The sequence below is a fragment of the Aulonocara sp. 'chitande type north' Nkhata Bay genome, linkage group LG16, assembly GCF_057382095.1.
Source record: "Aulonocara sp. 'chitande type north' Nkhata Bay isolate Kocher_YH1m ecotype deep benthic linkage group LG16, A_spYH_male_GT1.1, whole genome shotgun sequence".
In the NCBI taxonomy this organism is placed as follows: Eukaryota; Metazoa; Chordata; class Actinopteri; order Cichliformes; family Cichlidae; genus Aulonocara; species Aulonocara sp. 'chitande type north' Nkhata Bay.
The window spans coordinates 25,704,223-25,728,013 of record NC_141359.1 but is presented as its reverse complement, the minus strand read 5'-3'; the positions used below and the strand labels follow the sequence as shown (position 1 = coordinate 25,728,013).

At 37.3% G+C, this 23,791-nt stretch overlaps 1 protein-coding gene across 14 annotated transcripts in view; it reads right to left on the bottom strand.

Moving 5' to 3' along the window:
* The window catches only part of LOC147311660 (bromodomain adjacent to zinc finger domain protein 2B-like), a 51,855-nt gene that overhangs the window by 26,876 nt on the left and 1,188 nt on the right, over window positions 1-23,791 (bottom strand). For 5 of the 14 annotated variants that reach the window (XM_086267879.1, XM_086267869.1, XM_086267868.1 and 2 more), the window contains exons 2-4: window positions 17,767-17,859; window positions 2,178-2,327; window positions 1,404-1,563 (exon numbers count right to left, since the gene is read on the bottom strand). In XM_086267879.1, the coding sequence (XP_086124005.1) occupies window positions 1,404-1,563; window positions 2,178-2,183 (166 nt within the window). In that variant the 5' untranslated portion in view covers window positions 2,184-2,327; window positions 17,767-17,859. Of the gene's footprint in view, window positions 1-1,403; window positions 1,564-2,177; window positions 2,328-17,766; window positions 17,860-23,791 lie in introns of those variants that run through there. The other 9 variants (XM_086267867.1, XM_086267875.1, XM_086267878.1 and 6 more) reach the window with 5 other exon arrangements.

Genomic DNA, 23,791 nt, shown 5'->3' with positions numbered 1-23,791 from the left:
TATGAGTAGAATAACTGAATAAATAATTAATTAAGATCTGAGAGTGATCTAATTAAGATCTACGCTCCAGTCTGTAAGCCTTTAACCTTTCATTCAAGGGGGTTAACAAAAGTACTGCATTGACAATTTCAGAAATTTTTATACATAGTTGAAATAAAAATAAATATAGATTCAGAAGGAATTACACAAACTAACAATTTTAAACATAACAATTGTTTTCAGTACTTGGATGAAACTCCTTTGCAGTCAATTACTGCCTGATGCCATCTTTTTCCTGCCTTGAAATCTTCTGCCTTTGGCTACCACGATTGTGGATCTCTTAGCCTTCAGTTTTGTCTTCAGTAACTGAAAAGGATCTTCTATTAAGATTAATATCGGGTGATTGACTTGGCCATTGAAGAATATTCCATTTATTTGCCTTAAGAAACATTTGCATTGCTTTCGTAGTTTACATTGGGTCCATTTGCCCTGTGAAATGTTGTTCATTCAATTTTGCAGGATCTGAGCAGAGAGTATAGCTCTGTACATTTCATAATTTATCCTGGTACTTCTATCAGCAGTCACATCATTAACAAAGATTAGTAATTCTGTTCCACTGGTAGCCAAACATGCCCATGCCATTACATTGCTTCCATCATGTTAGACCATGTTTTAAGTCTATGCTGTTATGCTTCGGATCAGGAGCAGTTTCTCTCCTTCTCCCTACTTTTTATACTTCCATCTGGTTTCACCCAGCCAAAGTTTTCTTTTCTTGCTGTTAACCAGGACTGGTAAGGTGTTTTACATATTTTAAGATGTTTATAATTTTGTCTTTCTGTATAAAGAGCGGTTTGTTTCCATGGTTTTTCTTAACCATGGAAATAATTCTGTGATCATGTACTTTAGTTATCTTCTATGGCCTTTTGGTGTTGCTAAGCCAGCAAATGCTTTCTTTCTTTTCTGATCTGGTCACTTGTAAAATTGCTATCTCTTTGATTTATCTGGTTTATTTTGATCTTCCTGCCTAATGATGGCATCCTTGACGTGCAGTCACATCTTTTTGGATATGATAAAGAGAGTTTCAGTGAACGTCTACCAAATGCAAAATCGACTCCACATGTAGAACTGTAAGGGAACAGGCCTCATCTGGCCATGAAACTGTTCTGTAAGGCAATTGTTTAATTTAAGCCTCTATAAATGGGACTATGTATAAAACTGTCAGTATTTATTTATTTATTAGTTGGGGGTTTTTTTTGTTTTTGTTTTTCTGTTTTTTTTTTTTTTTTTTTTACACACAGCTAATGCAATACTTTTCCTAAACCACTTGGATGAATGTTGAAAGTCTTACTAACTGTAACCTTGTTATATTACTTTGAGCACATCTAACTAAGTCTAATGTAAAGTTTTCTACTGTCTATACATACCAGAAATGGTGATGGGAGAGCTGACTATAGGACTACGGGTCGCTCTGGACTTGGTGTGGAGTTTCTGGGGTGGAGCAGGGGATGAGCTGGCTTTAGATGAGGCCATATGAAGGAAGAACGGTTCAGGTGATGAAGCCAGGGGTCTACCAGACTCCATTATCTGTCAAACACAATTTAGTCAACATAAGATACAAAGGAGAAAAACCTGCTTATGGCCAACATACCACTGAGACTCTTATAAGACTTTATAGGCAGAATTACCACATCACTTTAAATAAATTAGAACAACACTGGACTAAAATTATTACTATATATGTTTTGTCCCATGCAATACATTAAAATGGAATATAATTCCTTACATCAGTAATGAATTTGCATTTGCATTCTGATACCTTAACAGTGACGTATCATTAAGTCAAATCTTGGCACATAATCCATTTGCAAGCAGACACAGGCCTCGACTATACTTGTGACAAGTCATTCATATCGAAAAGGTCTTCAAAGCTCTTTAATGTGAAACTAGTGCAATATAAACTGTGATCATGAGAGAAAATTGAATTTTTTAGCCTCTTAGGAAACCCATTTTCAGTTTTCCTTCTATAACCTTTACATCAAGTCCATACAGATGAATAAAAGAGTGGTAAAGTAATCTCTACAGTTTTCTCTCATGACCCATAGACTTTTGTTACCCCCCCTCCCTGCCTATCATCCAAATCACACCACAGAGATTCACAAAGAGCATGGATTTTCCATTAAAATCTTTTTAATACATACTTGCATATTGTGTTTTACAGCCAGCCTTTGTTACGGTATTTTACATTACACCAACGATTTCTCCCTGGTGGTTCTCAGGCGCATCTGATTAATTTGAGGAGACAAAGCGACCCTCTGAATATCAAGTATCATCCGTCACCAGGAACAGCACTGATGAGAGATAAATGACAAGAAAGCTTCAGCCATGCTTCATTGGAAAGGACGACGCTCGCTACAATGGCTGGCTGCGAGTTTGTGTAGAACAAAGGCGCTTCCATATTTATAAAGCATTATTAGGGGGGAAAAAACATTTACTTTGACCTCGCTACATTATACTTTTCCCTTCATTCTATGATGTTTAGTACGCTAATGAAAACAATTCTCTCCATCAATTACCTATGAATCACTTGTTTAAGTAAAATATAAAATTCAACATCATAGTTGATTCTGAGCAGTTTTACTATACTATACTCAACAGTAGACTTTAATTACTTTGTTTCTTCATGTTACTGCAACATGCTGCAGATACTGTTTGTTACTAGGAATTTTTGTAGTGCAGAATTAACCTGTGTTTTCCCTCAATACAGCAGCGAGTACAATATTCTGTTTTTTTTTTTTAATGACATACCTTTAAAATCCATTCAGTGAATTTGGTTTAAGTGTGAGTGCCAGAGATGACACGCAGTACCAAAAATGGATAGATAAATAAAAACACCAAGTTCCATGGATGCAGATAATTTCAATTGGTTCACTAACTAAATGCAAATAGCAGAGAAAACATAAAAGCAAACATAAAACATATATGCATATATAAACTACATTAATATATATTAAAGCATTTACTTCATGTACTCCTTATTTACATGTTACTTTTGCACAACAGATGGCTGCTGCTAACAATTATAAATCAGTAACAGTCAACAGCATGGATCAGCAGTAATCTAACTGCAGAGACAGTGTCGTTTTCAGCTAATGGAAGGCACACTCTAGAGACAAAAAAGGTAACCAACAACCTGAACACCATTTAACCAGGGACAGAGCTGAACAAAACAAAGGTGCTCTACATTTTCTTTACCCATCTATGAAGAATGTGGAATGAGTATGTAAAAGAAAACAAAACATTTCTGGTCCCCTTCTAATTAGCATCAGCTCACAATGTTAAATCCATCTTGTAAGACATTAACGTGCCATCCTTTGCTTCAGAACAATACATTTCTTGTGAATGTTTGTTTTTGGGTTGTTGTTTTTTTTTAACATGGGGATATAGGGAAATGTAAAAGCCAAGAGTGATTGAAACCTTCACAGTGGCTGAAATTAGTAGAGAATAAATTAAAGCCAGTTATGTGAAGCTTTTCTTAGCCTACCCCAAGTATATGTACACACACAAAATGTGGAGATGCTGTGCAGACCTTTATGTGAGAATGTCAGCAGTCACTGCAGGTACATAACAAGTGCAGTGGTACACCCACAGATCAGTTGGAAGTCCATACTCCTATTAGTTTCAGTCAGTTCCTCATTCCACCCATGTCGTCTAAATACAAGTTATGGTTCCCTGCCTCGACTCCCACTCCACCCGAAGAATGATAAAGTGCCATGTGTGACCAATACCACCAGCTAAGACGGACTCTTCAGCCTAACCTACATCAGGTGCACATGGCACCATCTCCAGTATATTACTCATACAGTAAGGCAGATAAGTATGTTTGAGGCAAAAGATTGCCTGCTTGGTCTGATAATCATACAGTACAAAATATATCAATCATCATTTCTCCTCGAAAAGTAATAGAAATAAATCAACTGTGACTGATTATTTAATTTAACTGACACTACAGTGACAAAACTATATTTTGCATAAATGACAGTACTGAGCAATTTTTTGCTTGTGATAGGTGTGAAGCAATGAAAATAGTACATGTGCGACACCACTCATTTGGCTGCAGTCTAGACATCGGAATAAGGTGATTATTATAATTAACTAAATTACTATGATGCCCAATCTAAAATATTCTATATATAAACCTGCTAAAACATCACTGGTATATGTTATATGTTAAGCGTGGCATCATGACAGAGGAACTGTGCAGTCGGTACATAAAAAACAAAACACTGCACTGCTACATTATCAATAGTCTGCAAGAGCAGGGTTACTATTCACCTCAGGTTTGCAATGACCCCTTTTTTTATTGGCATAGTGGGAGACAAAAGAATCCATGTGCTCTCCAGATGTTGTGTTCATCAGTAAGGGTCAAGTTGGCATAAAGAACAAACAGCTCATACAAAACTTGTGGGTGTGGATAAATAAGACAATTATGGAGAAACTTGTTGACAAAACTGACCAGTGGAGACAGACCCAGAACAGACTGCTCTGTGACACTGCAGCACTTGTCATTACGATGACACACCTCAAACCACCATCACCACCACCAGAAAGTCTGTGTGGTCAGCAAAAAGATCCACCCGCATCCTACTAACGGCATAATAATCCACTTTTTGCTCTTGAGAAATGCATGAGGGGGAAAAAAAAGAAAAGAAAAGAAAAGGCACAGGGATTTTATTATAATTTTGCTTGGAACAGGCAAAACAAGAAGCCCTTGTTTTACCTGTGCCAAAAAAGGGGGGAAAAGGCCATTTCTTCTAGTCTTGACTGTTTTTAACAAGTATAGAATGCTACATGGGAAACAGTCATAGTTAAGATGGCAAATTGACTCTGACGAATGGCATGAGGCCTTAGCATGACAAACGATTCAAATGATACATTTGTCCTTCACACTGTGCATGTGGATCATTATCGTGAGGAGTGATCTAGCGCTGGGACGTGAAGCCGAAACAGGAGTCCCACATGTTCTACACAGTCTGACATCCATCAAAAACACATTCCCTGAGCTCCTGCCTTCTGCTGCCCCATCAACAGCAAGCACTGGCAATAAACTGTGTAGCTGTGCCTGCAGTTTTTAATTAGACGCATACAGAGAAAGAGGAAGAGAGGGGGTAAAGAGAGAGAAAAGAACAAATAATTTCATGCACCTCAGATGCTATTAATCTGTTGTTGGCTAGGACAGGGAGAATGCCATCCAATTACTTATTTTTCTCCATTGTGAATTGATTGTTAAAGCAGTATATTTTACAACATTAACTTACAATTAATGAGGGCAACTGTAAAAATTAAAGATACAGTATGCCTGTTCATTGCCTAATTATCCTTAACATTCCAACCATATGCATGTCTTTATTTTGTAAGGTAAGCCAACTCTTATTACAAACAGTCACATGTACACCGTTGTTTTGTTATTGAAAACCACATCCTCTATACTTAATCGTTGTAATAATTCCTTCAGCAAATAATGGTGCAAAATGATTATTAGATTATGATAAACTGAGATGATATTGTGAGCATATAACAAAAAGATGTAAAAATTGTTGATACTTTGCAGTTTTTTTGCACACTTTGCAGAACACGCATTTAAAATAGCATTTGAAATAAGGCTTTCCTATGCAGTTTCACTTGGTCTTAGACTGACACACAAGTCTTACAGGAATTCAGCAACTCAGTCAGTCAGTTAATTTTCTGAAAAGGTGCATAAGCCATATAAAGAGTGGGAAAAAATACTGAGAATATAAATCAGGTTCAGTTATCCAACAGGAAACAACTGTAAAAATCTAACATGAGCACACTGCTGCTACAAGGCTTGGTAAAATAATTGCTTCAGAGTAACGGATGTCTTTTTTATTCCACTGAACAAAAGACTCCCCTGCTATTATGATTATTGCTTATTTACTCAGTAATCAACTGTAAAGGGATCACGTAGTGGATTATTAGAAAGAACTTGCAAAATCTGTCTGTATATGTAAAAAGGTTTTGAGAGTCTTTATGGTTTGACACTGCATTTGCAACAACCTGTATTTTCTAAATAAGAAACAGCATTTAATAAATGTGAAAATATGAGGCCTAAGAGAGTTTTTAAAGCCTTTGCTCCTTGCTGTCAATGTCCAAGAAGAAATAAAAGGCAGTCAAGATCAAGGTAAACAAAGCTATCACAGTATTTTCACTCCCAGCTCCCGTCTGTCTCACTCTCCAAAGAGCACAACATAAATCACATGGCAACCGTAATGGGAGGTGGGACTGTAGTGTGCCAAATGAAGCAATAAAAAAACATCCTGAGTGTGCCTTTCAAGGCATTAGTGACACTGTGTCCGTATGTCCACTGTTTTATTGAAGCAGATGATTCTGGTTATATTCAAACCAACATCTGTGCACATGCTGAATGCCCTATATGAAGGTCACAAAAAGGGATCCGTGATTTTAACCTTAGAATGTGACACTGCGATAATGAAATTTCAGGCTGTAAAATGAAAACATTAATTTTAATAGCTGATCTTCTAAATCACCATTCTAATGGACATGTGAACACATCTCTGCATTAGAGTGATGCAGAGAAACCAAAGAGCCCTCAATGTCGCAATGTCAGGGAGAGCATGATTAAGAGGTTTATAACAGAGCACTGATCTTCCAGCTTTCACACATTCAAAAGACACTGCAGTGGGCACATGAAAGACGGAAAGACAAGAAAGCTTTTAAAAATCAGGCTTCTTATTTTTAAAGGACGTTGACTAAAGGTTAATGCTTACTTTATTTTAGTTAGTTATAGTCTTCCTCTTTTCAGTCCATCTAAAACCAAGTTTGGTGGTGAGCCACAATTTTTCGAGCACTTATCTTGCTTAAACACCTCTGAGGTAATTAAAGTCCAGGGGTTTTAAATTTGATTCATATCTCCATAGCCAGCAATGTCTGGTGCGATGTTTATGGTGATGTGAACACTGTACTGGTGTGTTGTGGTGAAGAGAGAATGTGAAAGTGAAATTGTCGAGCTACGTTCCCACCCTCACCTGTGGTGGTCATGAACTCTGGCTAATGGCTGCAAGAATCAGATAGTGAGCACAAGCAGCGGAAATGAGCTTCCTCTGAAGGGTGTCTGGGCTCAGCCTTGTAGCCAGGTTGAGGAGCTTAGTTATTCAGGAGGAGCTCAAAGTAGAGTTGCTACTCTTTTACATTGAAGGGAAGCTACTTGAGCTGGTTCAGTGATCTGACTAGACTGGACATCTCCTGTGTGAGGTGTTCAAGGTACGTCCAAACAAGATGACCCAGAGCAAACCCAAGACACACTGGAGAGATTGCAGTTGACTTGGGAAGGAGGTAGACAAGGAGATTGAGGTCCGGACACCTCTACTTAGACTACTGGCCCTGAAATAAGCAGCAGATAATGGATAGACAGACAGATAGAAGGACAGATGCAGCAAAAACAACTAGTTCCTCAAACCAGAACACAAAAGCAGCCTGAAATTGGGCAGAAATGTCAAACTGTTTGACTCATGACGCTCATGTCTGGTTGTGATGCAAACACAAAAGGGTTGACTCAGCAGTGACGATATTAAATAAGAAAATTTGAAAGCGATACAGAATTCCAGATCACCTCGCTGTGTTTTATTACACTTTAATGCTGAGCTGTGGCTCTGGTCCCATTTCTGTGTTTTCTTTCCCATTAATAAAAACATTTCTTCCACAAAGTCATGCAGAAAAGAGTACAGATTAAAAATTCTAAAAATTCCCACGCCTGTGGTGGGAGCGTTTCAAAACCAAATACACAAATGATTACAGGGTAGTGCAGGATTAATAGATTCTGCTCAGAGACTTTGCTCACACAACATAGATCTCAGTGACTGGTGAGGTCATCTTTTCTAAGACAGTTTGGCACAATTTATGATGTCATTTATTGCAGAACATGCTTAACAACACTTGTCTTTTTGCTCTGTATAATGCAAAGCAAAAACACAAGGGACAATTAAAACCCACTAACATGTTATGAATTAGATTAGTTTTAAAATAATAAACCAAAAACGTGTGCAGTTAAATCACATAATATGAACTCACATGGCTAAAGACCCTAAGGTAGCTAAACTGGTCGTGCTTAGAGTAATGAATGAGCATCTAACTTGAATTTCATCATTGAAATGTGTTTATATTTTGCATTTGGATAGACTAAGTATATTTTGCTGTAGCTAAGTCCAGGAGCATAATAAGCACAGGAGTTCTGACTTATTGCTAGGTATGAAGGAAAAGAGTAAAGACGTATAGTTTTATTTAGTTCACTCAAAATGGGACTAGCACCGTTTCCCCCTAATGTAGAATAAAATGAAGCCAAAGAAATCATAATTGCCTACTTCTGTGAAAGATGGGACATGGAATTAACAAATTAAATGAATGCTGACATTTGAGTTAAGCCTCATTATATATTAGATTGATTATTTAAGCAAAATATTATTGTAATCCAAATTCCAAGGTTCAGTCCCGTGACAAGTATTTTCCTACTTCCAGATTTCTTATTTTATTGCATATTTGTCATGTTGGGATGATGTCCTCTTTCAGTAATGCTGTCTTAGTTTTACACCAGATGTAAAGGGATACAACTTTTGTCTTGTTAGTCCACTTTTTCCCAAAAGTCTTGAAAATCATCTAGATGTTTTTTTTGGCAAATGTAAGATGAGCCTTTGTGTTCTTTTTGGTGAACAGTGTTTTTTGCAGGAACGCTCACCTTAACTGACATAAATGAGGTCTCTAGTTCTTTACATTTTTTTTCTGGCTTCTTTTGCGACCTCCTGGATGAATCGTCAACACACTATTAGAGTAATTTTGGTAGGCTGGCCACTCTTGGAACAATGGTTAACCTTCCCAAATCCTCCACTTTTGGATAAACCCTTTTCAGACTAGTCAATGACTTTCTTTCTCAGCTGTATTTGAGTGTCTTTAGATCACTGCATGATACGTTGGCTTTTGAGATCTTTTGGTCTACTTCACTTTGTCAGGGGTTTTATTAATTTTATTATTCATTATTTAATAGTTCTGGCAGTAATCAGGCCTGGGTGTGGCTAGGGAAACTGAGTACAGCTTTCCAAATGAAAAAACAAAACAAAACAAAAAAAGAGAGAGAGGGGGAATATTAGCACTGAAAAATGGTATAATTCTTGTCTAATATTAAAATTTGCTTGATTATCTGAAGCATGTGAGTTGTGACAAATATGGAAAAAATAAATCAGCAGATATATGTGCAAATATTCTTTCACGACACTGTACATTCTATATATATATATATATACGCCAACATGCACTTTATTCCCTAATGCTCTACCTGTCTGTCATGTCACTGTCTGGGGCTCCACAAGAGCAACAGACTGAACACAGACAATCCCTGTTGACATTCCACTGCTGTGAGCCATTAAAGCAAAGGTTATCAGAGAAATGGTGAAGGAAAATATCAAACAGTTTTTCCATTCAGAGTTCTTTGTTCTTGGCACCAGGATGTGCCTGGCTTTTAACATCATAATTTTAGGAAAACTAACAGGGAGAGGTTACAAAATTAAAAAGGGCATTTTATTCTTTTAAATATGGTACTTGTAGTGAAATGAAGCAAGATAATGGCTGTAAGATGAGGAACAAGAAAAACATTTGGCTTCTTTTATTAGCACTCAAAACACCTGAAATTCATTGGAGAGTTAATACTAAGCTCACGGTACATGCAGCTGTGCCTTCAATAGATCCACGAGAGTCACTTGGGATACTCAGACTATTTTTATTTTGATGAATGTGCAGCAAAAAATAACTAATTTCCTGTCTGCCTCAGAGCCATCTTCACAGAAAGAGCTTCTCCTCTGGAGCTGACTGCACATTTCCATCACCTGCTTGCACTGCCATATAACACCAGCATTGACTTTGGTACTCAACACTACCGGTAATAGGTTAACGTTTAAAAACTCTGAATTATTACCATACCAGCAATCGTGCCAACAACCAGTGGCTAATTTCTATAACTAACAAATATGACAAGTATATAATTGGAATGTGGGCTTAAACATGCTCTTGGTTTAGAAGCACTGCTGCTGTCATTGAGTTAAGCCTCGCTGTAACAACAGCTTGTCAGTCCTTCTACTGTTTGAGCTGAAAAAGGTTTATTAAAAAAAAAAAAAAAAAAAAAAAGGCCTTTAAACTACTATACATGTGCAAAGTTTCACAACATCGTTACTTCATTAACAGCTGAATCCAGTGAGCCTACGACAGCGCTAAACAAATGACATGCTAATTCACGTTACGAACAGAATAAGCACAGTTAGCTACTTCTTTACTATGGGAAGGAGCAGAGGTATATGCTTGCCACCACACAGCTAAAACTATCAAAAACCTCTACTAGGTGCATGTGCCGTAACAACAACAAGATGACTGACATTTCCCATTTGGATTTCTGGCTCTTTAGGGTAAGCTCTGATTTGCCCCATAGATTTTTGATTCAGGATTCTTTGCTTTGAGTCAACAGTGACACCGTATGCAAAATTAGAAAGACACCTTGCGATAGTGTGCAAATCAAGTTCCCGCTCACCATGTTTGTCCAGACTTACAGATTTACTTTAATATAAGCTTTGAAGAAATGCAATAGATGGGCACCAAAGATTTGTATCCAACCAAATGAGAGTGTTGTGGTTCTGAAAAATGTCAAAAAAGTGTTTTTGCAGAACATTACAATATAACTGTAATTATGACCTTTGATCTTTTGGCCAGGAAGTCTCATGACATCATCACTTTATACACCAATTATAACAAAATTTTGGCCGATAATTAAGAGATAAAGTTTTCAGATATGGCAGAAAAGCTCTTTGTGCAGCCTCGGTGACCCTGACCTTTGACCACCAAAATCTAATCAGTTCTTTCTCGAATGCAAGTGATGGTTTTGTGTCAAATGTGAAGAAATTCCCCTTAGGCACTCCTGAGATATCGTGTTTCTGGGAATTGGATGTGGAGGATCAGACAACGTGAAAACATAATGCCTTTGGCCACAGCTGTCACTGGTGTGGAATCATAATGAAACTAATTGACGCCTACAAAGCAGGACAAAGATATAAAAAGATACCAGTGCCTTCCACTGTCACATAAGAAGAACTGTGGAAGTGAAGAGAAGACAAGATCCGAAAATCTTTAGATAAAAGTGCACTCCTGCAGGTAAGCAGGCAAAGCAAAAACAACAATATGACTACACACAAGTGCTGCGCAGGAGGGTTGATGTTTGGTGCTCTTTTCCCCTGAAACAGCATTAATGCGCATACAATCTCTACATGACAAAAAAATTATTATGGTTTAAGTAACACTAAAACTAAATAATTTGAATTTGCTCTTATCACACACAAAAATCCACTAAATTTAGGACTCCATGAAAACACCAAAAGCCTTTTTGCACCACAGCTCAAAAAATCCACACAGATGTTTTATTTGTCTTTGATATTTGATTTTAATTTTATATTTTCAGTATACGAAATCAAAAGCTGTTGAAGAAAGATCAATTTGATGTATGAATATCAAATAATAAATAATTACCATGACAGCAATGGACCCTTTGCTTCCTCCCCCCCTCCCGAAGCATGCCACTTATCCAAACATTTCCTCCTGGACATTCAGGCTACATGAATATAATATTCATTTTACTGCAGGAGGACAGTCAATGCATAACAATGAGATCTGCTAATGAAATCAACCATCAAGCTGAAATCCATACATATTAAACTAGTGTCTCAATGTCATTTGCTTTTTGCATCGTTTGCTCATTTTCCTCATTTTTCCCCAGGTCCACCTGATATTTTATGGCGATTTATTTACAGTCAAGAACAATACGCGTGTAGCGCAGTTTTATTCTGTGCATGTGTGTTATCCAAGTAATGAGAGGATCCATTACCACATTAATATAATTTGCATAAACATTCTAATCATTACAAACCCTTGCACCTTAGCAAATTGTTTATTTTGTGTCACGTAATGTTAATGAAAACCAGCCGCCAAATAGATGCCATTCATACCCCTGAGTAATCACTGCCCATTAACTGTCAAAATATTTTCAGTAATTCTATAACAACAATGGTCTTCTATCCCCTCCCGCACATTTATATAAATGCTATAGAGCTGTACACAAATAATTAGGTATTCATTTGCTGAATAGTTATTAGGTTTTCAATTTTGGGTATTTACTGTAAATATCCTTTAAAATGTCAAAGTTGTATATTGTAAATCAGCTTGGACCTAGCCTGACATCCCTCATATTCAGCGCAGTGATCATTTAGGCTTCATTTAGCCTTATTTTTGCCAGCTTATCAACTTTGATTCAAGAGCTTCACACAGCACCAAGTTAAAAACACTAACAAACAAACAAAATAATTTCTTGACAACCAAATCTTTCCATCTGCTCAGACAGGCATACCTCTAACTGTACTGTTCGGTGAGCTGCAGCATCAAGACTGAGTCTGAGCAATGTGTAAGAGAGGAACAACAAATTAAGCCTTTTCTTTTTTTTCTCCCAATCATTTTACATGAAAATAAAGCTGAAATCACAACCCTTTCATAAGCCTTAACTTATGTGTTCTGTGATATTTTTTTTCAGCCATTGTCTCAATTTGGCTGCCAAAGCTTTGGTTGCCAAGACAAACAGGTTGCATACAGGACAGCTCTAAAATACAGTTCATTTTAAATGTTTCAAGGATGCAAGTGCTTGCTTGTTCACTGCCACCAATTTCCCTCATTATGCACATACACCCTGCTTAATGATTACACATTTAATCCCCCTTTAAATATGACATTTAAATCCTTTCCCACTAGCTTAGAGGAGAGATAACTGATCAAGTGCTAGGGGATCTCCGTGAGCGACAGAAGGTCACCGCCGCCAGCAGAGCTGATAGGGAAAATGGCGTTGATGCTCCCTAACTGCCATTTTTCTTCCCTGACAAAGACTCCATCTGCCACCAAGCCATTTGCAGCCTCGGAGTTTGAATTTCAATGATTTCCTACCATTCTACAACTCAGCATTCACCTTGATGTCCCCTCCAAACCTTCCTGAGCGCTGACACCACAGATCCTCTGTCCAGGCCCTGGAGGATGCCGACAAGACTCATTCTGCTAAGTGGTATTTGTGCTATTCAGGAATGGTAAGCATTTCATTACCACTACTTATAAACAGAAATAAGCGAAGAACGGACAGAGCATACCGTTTTTTTGCTATCACATCACATTACGTAACGACAGCAAACTTCTGCTTGGTTTCATCTAAAAGTTACAAATTATAACTTTCTACATAGAGGGAAATTACACACTTAATTGCTGCACATGAAACTTAAAAAAAGGCTTGGATAAACCTGACTTAGAGCTTCCATTTACAACATATGCCACGTGCCAGCACTCAGGATCAATAATGTAAATGGAAAACATGACACACTTGGATAAACATTACCAGAACTAACCCAGAAAAAGCCTGACCTCACCTCCTCACAACCCACAAATGAATCACACGGATCACACCTGATGTGATGTAGTATAAACAGAAGAAATAATGATACAAAACACATTTCACTATTTTCAAAACATCTTAATTTATACCAGCCGTTCTGTCTGGCAACAATACAAGAAATTTACTGCTGGGCCTTTTAGGTACACTGAAGCTTATTGGTAACTGTTACAATAAATCCTTGAGGGATTCTACCATATACACAGATGAAAGGGAGAGAGATCAGCTTTAGATGAAGATGGGATTCCTGTGGTGAGGCTCATTTTGCTATTGCCATTTCAGCTCAGCTTGTCTGCCGTGCCTCAGTGACCCGTGTCTTTCTAGGGTCATCCACAAAAAGTCAGTCATTTCCTCTATATCAACAAGGGGACTGTGTACATGTCATGAATTTCATGACGAAGATAGGTCTGTGCGGTACGTTGACTTTCTCACTATATAGATATTTTGACTCATAAATATTCGAAGAAGATGAAGTCAGAGCCATAGATGTTGGGACAGTGATTTATTTTTTTTGTGCAATTGCAACTAGACTTTCAGTTTTAATTCACGAGGTTTGGCAAAAATATTGCATTAAATGTTTAAGATTTAGTCTTTTAAAAAAAAAAAAAAAAAACTTGTTTTACACAGTCTTTCAATTCAAACAGCTAGTTGTTGTATTTGTAGCATTCCATACATGCCGCCAACAAGAAAGTTGCAGAGTGCCCTCTGGTTAACAACTATGTAACATCAACACTCATAACACAGTTGAAGGGTGTTTTTTCTAGCGCTTCTTTACTTTTTAAATTTTAATTTATTAGCCATTATCAGCCACCTGAAATACCCACACCACTAAATTAGCAAATAACTAATATCAGGCTCTACAGATGACTGATCAGACATTTAAAAAAAACAAAACAACAACAACACAAAAAATCCATTCAAATGTGTTGCTTAAAGATGCTCTTGGATTGTTTTCCATGGCCCGTTACTAATGTGTACTACTGTGATGCACCATCCTATCAGTTTGCAGCATCTGCCTAAATCTAAGGAGGCCGTATATTTCTATATGCTGCTTTTTTAGTCACATCATCAATAAACAACAATGCCCCAGTTTAACTGAGAGCTATACATGGCTATGCTATTATATTGCCTCCATCATTTTTAAACAGGCTAGTGTGTAAGCCTTTGCATTATGAGACACTATTTTCCTTTTCCATACTTTCCTTTTGCCATCATTTAGACAATTTAATCTTGGTTTCATCCATCAGTATAGGGGACACATTTTTCAGATGTTTACTAGCAAAGACTAAGCTGCCTGTGTATTTACTTAATGAAGATAGAATTGTAGACGTTTGCTAAAAGCCTAATAGGTATCACTAAGAAAGAGATTCAATGATCATCCACTTTTGTTTTCTTATTATTAAGACAAGATTATGAAGTTATCTGGACATTTTTTGTTGTTATCAGTACTTTTTTTAAAGAATGGACCAAATTTTTTATTTTGCCAATACTCAGGTTTTTTTTTATTTTTTACTAATTCTATGACTGGTCTCATTTGCTTTAGTTATTCATCATGTCTTTGGATGACCTACTGAATGACTGTCCACACATAGGAAGCGACTAGCAGTAATGTAGGAGCTGAGACCTAGAAATCAACAGCATTCAACAATGTCAAGTGACTACAAGCAAAATAACCACTGGCGAAGCAAAGTAGGAATGTCATGAGTTTTCCTTTTCTCAACTTAGAAGCAAGCGATTGAAGCAACTACCGATGAGATCGAAGGATACAGCACTGCTACAATTTGATTTTGATGATGGCGACTTTTACACATTATGCACTTCAACCCTCTGTGACTAAGCTCAGTGACTTTACTTGATCAGACACTGTGGCAGAGTTGTGATAATTCTAAAATTCTTCTAATTTGCCGTAACACCAATTACAGTTGACTGTGAAATATCTAGGAGAGAAGAAATTTCACGAAATGACTTGTTGCAGCAGTTGCATTACAGTGCCACATTTCACTGAGCTCTTCAGAATAATCCATTCTTTCATAAATGTTTCTAAAAGCAAACTGCATGGCAAGAGGCTTGAATTTACACACCTGCGGCCTGCCTCATGAAACACTGATGCACAACAGAGAAAAACTGAAGTACCTGCAAGCTTGTAATAACTCTTATAAATTACCATCAGGCATTGCGGTCAAAGAAAAAAAAAAAAACCCAACATTTTCTTATTGTACCTCTAATTAGCACTAAGTGATATACTTGCTATCTGATGTACTTTCCAGCTCGCTGTGAAGGCAGCAATTTCAATTTCTACAGGAGCTCAAAAAAAAAAAAAAAAAAAAAAAAAGGATATAAAGCTACTATATGTGAATCCCAAATTAAATTTTAAAACAGAGGCAAACAATAGCTCCAATAACACCAATTACCCCTATTTGGACCATAGTCATTTAAATATACCCCATAGTCAAAAAAGTTTTTTTCCTCCCCCAAGAGATTTAAATATGCTCTAAAGCCGTAACACTTTAACGCAAAGACAGATAGGAATTAATTAGATACACACAAAAAATGAGAGCAAAGCATAAAGCAGCACAGACTAATTTCATAAAGGAGGACTTTGTTATATTTCAACCTAATTGGAAAAATCTTAATCCCATCCCCAAATAAGACTTGAAAATGAGGCGATCCACATAGTTCAGCATGTCCATTCATCAGTTACATGTTCCAGTTTTACAAAGCACAGGCTTGCTTTTCTAATTAAAAAAATATAGGAATAAAAATAAGCATTTCAAAGAGCCTAACAGTGGATGTTAATAATGGGCAGTCAATGCAACAAAATACTGTATAAGACTTTCCTCACTGCTGTGACATCGCCACTCGCCGCCTTAAATACAAGACAACAACAACAGTCATTTATTGCTTGATTTTATCGACTTACCCATTCAGCATTCTTCCTATCTGGCAGCCACATGAAAATGTAATAAAAATGATAATATGGACCCCTGGGGAAATTTTAGCATCAGTAGAAAAATCAAGCTTCTACTCCTAGAGACAACAGAGGGCAATGGGACATGACAAAAACACTTAAGATATTGGATTATGACCTACTGTGTAACAAGAGTGGCTTTGGAGCTATGGTGCCAACATTTGGATTTTACAGTGAGTCAATAATTATAATAAGGAATGTATTAGATCAAATCAATGTCATTAATTTAAGCACACTAAAACTCCTCTGGCAAAGCAGCGAAAATGATGAGAATTACTTTCCAACTCTTCTATTGATATTTCTGTTCAGAAACTGAGACGCAGCCACTCCCTTGGTCCAAAGATGTTTAACACACATACTGTATGTTAGGAACTGCAAATATTTCTAACCAGTATCCTATTCATGCATTACCATCTGGCTTCATTTTGTTTGGAATGTACAGGAAATGAAGACCCAGACCTGCCTGAGTCTGAATCATTTAAATCCTTTCAAGTCTTAGTGTGGCAAGTGTTAAAACCACTAACATTTCTAGAACTCTTAAGTAACCATTTAAAAAGCCTAATCATTACCAATACCATGGAAACATCAAAAATAATCGCTGAGGGATCTAATATTATCCTCATTTAGCAGGAGTATGATATATTGGGGGTTGGCGGCCCCTTGGAAATCGCCAGTTGCTTGGGAAAAATATGAATTCTCAACTGAGTTAAATTGACTTTGAAGAGGTTCCACGTCAAAAACATCCTTATGATTGCTTTGATTGTTAGTAGATCACAGCAGTCACCTTGAGGTTTTGAGTTAAAGATGCTGACTTTTTAGCAAATATTAAGAACTACTCGCCGAGTGGTAGTAAACGTGAAAAAGTGCAACGCAAATAAGAAAAAAAGAATGCTCTGCTACCTTATCGTCGCAACCAACACATTTCCAGGTTGCAACCCGTTTCCCCAGGCAACTTATGAATATAGACTGGAGATAGCTTAATGTGCCCTGTCAGCATTTCATGTTGAAAAGTTTACACAACTTGAAATGTAGTCATGTTCTGCTACACAATACTTTACAAGTAAAGCAGCCATCATATTGAACCTCAACACCTTTTCAGTTGTAAATCTCTATCAGTAGGCCAAATTTTATAATTGTGGGTCCAAAAGTCAACTTTTCAGAGTTTTAATCTATAGCCTACTTCTTTTTTTTTTTTTTTTTTTTTTTTTTTAAATGTCACCGTCCAAACTAGCCAACAGTTCAATAACAATTTGATGAAAAGAAACACTGCTCAATTTACCTGTTCCCATGGTGCATTCTGGTATTGAAGGCCTCCTATTTTTAATTACCCAGCCAGACTTAATCCAAGATAAACATAATTTAGTCTTTTTATCTGTAACAGAAAACAAGTAAAAAAAAGTTATCAGTTTGTTAAATCTGCTTTCTGAAGCAGACTCTACGTGAACGATCAAGCAGACCAGACTAGCGTGCTTTAACCACAGCTCAATTGGCTAATTAGCATACGTAACATGGGATTAATTAGCATGTTTCACAATCTATATTTATACATAAACCTTCTCTGCAAAACAGGAAGATGGAGCTATAACACCAGATACAGATGTTGGTGAGATATCTATTTTTACCCGAAGATGTTTTTAGTTTGTTTGTACTTAAATTTTAATGGCTAATCTTAACAAAAATGGAAGACATGTTCTTAAAGCTGACACTTTATTTACTTTATATCTGAGTGGACTGCTACTTGAGATGGCTACCTCCCTGCTCTGTTTTTGAAGATCAGCTGTTACAGGTATATCGGGTCCATAATGCAAAATTTTAAACATTCATTAAAACACAGAAAAAGCTTCAAAATAAAGCTGGTGAGGTAAAGATCTAGAATGAAAGAGCTAATATGTCACTTTCATCCGCCACATTTTCAGATATACAGATGCTGTTACCCTCCAGTTGTATTCGCTGCCAATAAAAATGAACTGTATTCAGCAGATCTCTCATCACCTGCACTTGACTGTACATCACGTACTGCACATCATCTCACCAGCTGTGCCACTGTGTGTTCTGAATACTAGTGGACAGACAGAGGTAACTTTAATCAACAGCTTCTGCAGGAACTATGTGAACTACTCCAAGCCTGAGGCTACTTGGGTTACTCAGCTATTCACCGATTTAGCTTCATATGATTTATTAAAAAAAAACAAAACAACAACAACAACAACAAAGAGCTGCTTACTAAGTCATGGAAATAACAGTCACAGGTACCCTCTGTAACAACAGACTCCTTAACTGCCCTACACTGAACCATGCTACTGAGCGTGCGCCCTCTTGGCTCTAAAACACTAACATCTCCTTGTCAACATTTTCTCCTTTAAATACTTATATCATGAAGTTATATTATCATTATGTTTGCAATATTCATGTAGTGCAGCATGAGCGTTTGCCTCACCCTACACTGAATGCGCTGCTTATTTGGATTATCATGGCGTGTATCCACTCTTTTTAGTGGTTACACTTGCAGTGCATGTTCTACACAGTGCTGTGTGACTGACGGGCGAAACATGAAGCTGGCCTTTTGTTTTGGAATTGCTTTGTGTCTTTATGTTTAGGACCTGTGCTGTCAAAATGAAGGTATTTCACAGATGTTTTTTGTAAAATGGGTAAGTAAAATATCTACATATTCCAGCCATAATAGCAAAATAAAATAAAAAATAAAATACTGATGCAATTCCCATGTTTATTTAAAGAATCCTGAGCACTTTCTAAACTGTGCATATTTAAAATGACTGTGCCCACCTCCATGTGAAAAAGAAAATACAGAAAACAAAACAGGTGGTATTTTTTAACGTTAAAGGAGCAGCCCTCTGCAGCATGCATGCACCAATTACTCGCTGCCCTCATGCCTGCTGAGCACGCTTTTATTAAATATAGTAGAAGCAGGATCTGCTCTGCAAATGGTGTGCATATGTTATTCTTCTGTTTGTGTCACTACTCTGTCAGTATAGATGTTTATGTCTGAATATCACAACTCTTAAAGAAATACTGCTGGTATAACCTCTGGTACTATACCTTTATTATTAAGCATTGTTGTGTATTAAGCACATATATTATCCTTTTCAGCTACGCTGACAAAATGTCATTAGTGTAAAATACTGCTATTCTGTTAGCACCTATTATTAGAAAATACCAGAAGCAACCACCAAAGTAAATAAAGTTCTATAATTACATATAAGTATTTACATATAATTAATTAATTACATATAATTATCCATCTGATAATTTCTTAGCTGATGTTATCTAATGATAAACGTTTTGACAATTTAAACAAAGAGTACATTAATGATTAAATATTTGCTTGCTGAAATGTGGCATTTGTGGCATCTTGGTTTATATTCATAGTGTTTTTTTTCTTGAAAAGTATTCATTTTTGTTCTGTCAGTAGGAAATGCCTGTTAAGTTCAAAATTTTAACAACCCCATTACTTAATTTCTTTTCTCAACGACGTCAGATTGTGTATTGCACGTCTGCTGTAACTCATTCAGTGCTTCCCTTTAGTTGGGTGGTCCACCCAGAGGTATTTGTGTTTGCACAAGTATATGCGGCAATTTATTGTATTAATCTCAGAATGCCGTCATCCGTGATCAGTTAACTAGCAGGAAATTCCCTTGCTTTTATTTTGCGAGCTCAGTCAAGTTGCCCCAGGCCTTCCCAGCTTATATTTTTCCTTTTGTATCACTCGTTAGCCAAGGCGTGTTTGATTGTGGCAGTCCAGAATATCAACTCACACCAGCTTCTCCCTTTAGAGAATCTCATGAGGTCATATGAACTTCCAACTCTACTGTCTTGGACTGCAGCTGTGATTGCTCTTATTCTGCTCTACAGGTCAATGCCAAACTGAAAAACAGCTCGAATCAGATTCTGCAATCCATCAAGAAGAGACTTCTGTGTTGTTATGCCAAACTTACTTAGGCTGCAGTGTCACGCCTTGTAATCTAAGATTGCGTCCATAGGTTAAGAGTATTATTAAAGAGGTAGCTGATTATATTGCTCGTGTATTTGTTACAAAAAGCTTGGCAGATAAAATCTTTGATGAGAAGAAACTTAGAAATAGTCCTCCTTAATAATTATAAACAATAAACTGCCCCCGCCCCCTCTTCACAACACCACAAACAGACTTTAAATCTGTTTGAAACACTGCATGGCTTACTTCAACATAATCTACTGCACCTGATCTATAGGAACAGCATAAGCTTTAATTCACACCTGTTAATAATAACAAATAATCACTGGTTATGCCTAAAGCTGAATGGTATTTTAATTTAATGTTGCAGCATACACTCAGTGGCCACTATTTTAGTTACACCTGTTCTATTGCTTGTTAACACTAATATCTAATTAGCCAATCACATGACAGCCATTCAATTAATTTATGATAGTAGACATGGTCAAGACAACTTGAGGCTCAAACCAAGCATTATAATTATGGTGATTTAAGCAACTGTGAACGCGGCAGAGTTGGACTGGTCTGAGTTTTTCAGAAATTAGTGATCAACTGGGATTTACACACACAGGCATCTTTGGGGTTTCCAGAGAATGGTCAGAAAAAGAACAAAAAAAACAAATAAAAAAAGAGCAAAAATGCTTGTTGATGTCAGGTCAGAGGAGAATGGCTAGACTGCTTCGAGATGATAGGAAGGCAAGAGTACCTCAAATAAAGACTTGTTACAACCAAGAAATACAGAAGAGCATCTCTGAATGCACAAGATGTCTAAACTTAAAGCAGACAGGCGGAAGCAGAAGACCAGACTAGGCCCCACTCCTGTTAGGCTAAGAACAGCAAACTGAGGCTGCAGTTTACACAGGCTGACCAAAATTAGACAACAGAGGATTGGAAAACGCTGCCTATTCTCACCTTCTTAGCACACTTAAGACCTATTACTACCAACTGAAAATTGGTTAAATACCACAGCGTACTTAGTATTGTTTAAATGACCATATTCATCCCTCAATTACCACATCTTCCTCTCATTATCCTATGGCAGCTTCCGGCCACAAAACTGATCTGAAACTGGTTTCTTGAACATGACGACAAGTTCACTGCACTCAAATGACCTCCACGGTCACCATATCTCAGTCCGGTAGAGCTTTAGGATGTGGTGCAACGGATGCACAGCTGACAAATCTCAACGTGGATGAAAATCACTAAGGACTGTTTCCAGCACCCTGTTAAATATCATAGAATTAAAACAGCTCTGAAAACAAAACGAGATTCACACAAACGCTAATAAATGTACCTAATAAAGTGTCCAGTGAGTGTAGTTTCCTTAGCAGTGTCATTTAAAGAAGGCAGTTATGTTTACTAACCCTTTCACTTTGGCCTCTGCTGAGCCAAACGTTTTCAGGAATGCATTTCTTTTTACAAGTTTCTAATAAGACCAGACAATGATAAGGGGGAAAACTGAGTGCTGCAGCATGCTTAGGACAGCTAAAGGGGGAAATATTTGTGGCAGCAGTGAGCAGATTTTAAATGCACGAGAATCAATAAAAAAGGTGGCTGCTGAAGCACAGTCTTTGCATAAGAGTGGAACACTTCACAACAGCAGTGATCTAAAGGTCTATATTCATTTGTAATACTGCACCTACCTGACCAAGAAGTATGAATATGGAGTCAAATCATTCATTCTCAACTGACCTATTTTTGATTTTATTTTTTGCTGCAAAGGGGGTAAATAAATACTAAACAGCCATCAGCCAATTAACACAGAAGGCAGACATCAAATCCAGAAGCGTCAGTGGTTCAAATTAAGCACTGCGACAAGCATCTCCAGGCGCAGGAAAAAAAGAAAAAAAAAACCAGACCAGGAAGATGAGTGAAAAAGAGTAATCTCCCCGACATATTCCTAATAATCCACCTCCCCTGTGCCGCTCCCCTCGAGCTCACCCAATCATAAAGTGTCAACACTGACCTACAAAAAGGGACTCCTGTCAAGGCTTACATGCTTGAAAACATCAATCACGGCAGACAAAGAGGGTACATTGAATTATGCAGCATTAACCTTCGGGGCTTCCATATAAAGACCACAGATTTATTTATGCTTGTGTGTTAAGAGCCTCTGCACTGTTCCTTACAAAGTGCTGCCTGCCAAATTGATGAACCTGCACCTCAGCCCTCAGCTGGAGTCCAGCATCTTTGATTAATGAGTGCAAACTTGTGGAAAGGGCAAGAATAGGAGAGACAGGGTGAAAATGGGTGAAACACAAATATTATAAGACCCTGGTTGTTGTTTTTTTTTTCTCCACACTTGCTTTTAAAAGGCCATTGAAACAGAAACGGAAGATAAAACTATATATGCGTTTTTAAATCATATATACGGTAGTACACCTAGTAGTCTAGGAAAAGAAATAAATTATACAAAAACTCACTCTGCGCCTTGCACTAATGTATATTGCTAATGGAAATTTAAGTGTGCTAAGCAGTTCTTTTAGACAACTTGTAATTAAGTGAATGATTGAGTTGAAAATCACGAGCTAAATTTGCCTTTGGAGCCCAGACAGCAAAGCCCTACAGTCTTCGTAGCACCCAAATGCCAAGTTGCTGACTCTATTGTTTTCTCTGTGTTAAAGGCTCATATTAGGAGCTTAACAACACTGCTCTGTGTGCAGAGCTCTTCAAGGGCATGTGAACTGAATAAATATGAGCCAAATGAGTGACCTTCTACCTGTGTTTTGATTCACTGGCAGTTACTGGATGCATGCATAACACATCAAGGCTGTGATCTGATTTATCTCGCTGCCTTGGCTACTGAAGCCATTTAAATGATGAACTTTAGCAGATCTAACGCTCGCTGCCATTTCACTGAGACTGTAAACGCGAAGGTCACATCCTTGTTTATTAATATCAATTATATCTGTGAAGGCAAATCTACTCAAGTGTGCGGCAAACAAAAGATGTGCAGTGACAGGATAAGCTCTATGGATTGCATTGAGGGGTTTTTGTTTGTTTGTTTTTTTAAAGAAGTGGGATAAATATTATCATGATAAAGTCTGAAGGGAAAGATCTGCAACAGTTGTTTATGTTTTCCTAAATTTCTGCTGTGATTGATGTGTAGTTTTTCCAGATAGGCAATATTTGTGTTTACTCACAAGAGGACAAGATTTTCCGAATTAAAAGCAAGCTAAGTGTGTTTAAAAGTGTGCTGCAGGAAACAAATGGGGACAATGTTATAATGTCCTGATTTCTGCGATGGAAGTTAGGCCAAGTTGTTGTTTGTGCCACCCGATTTATAACATTCTGCAAGGTTAAAAAAAAATCATAA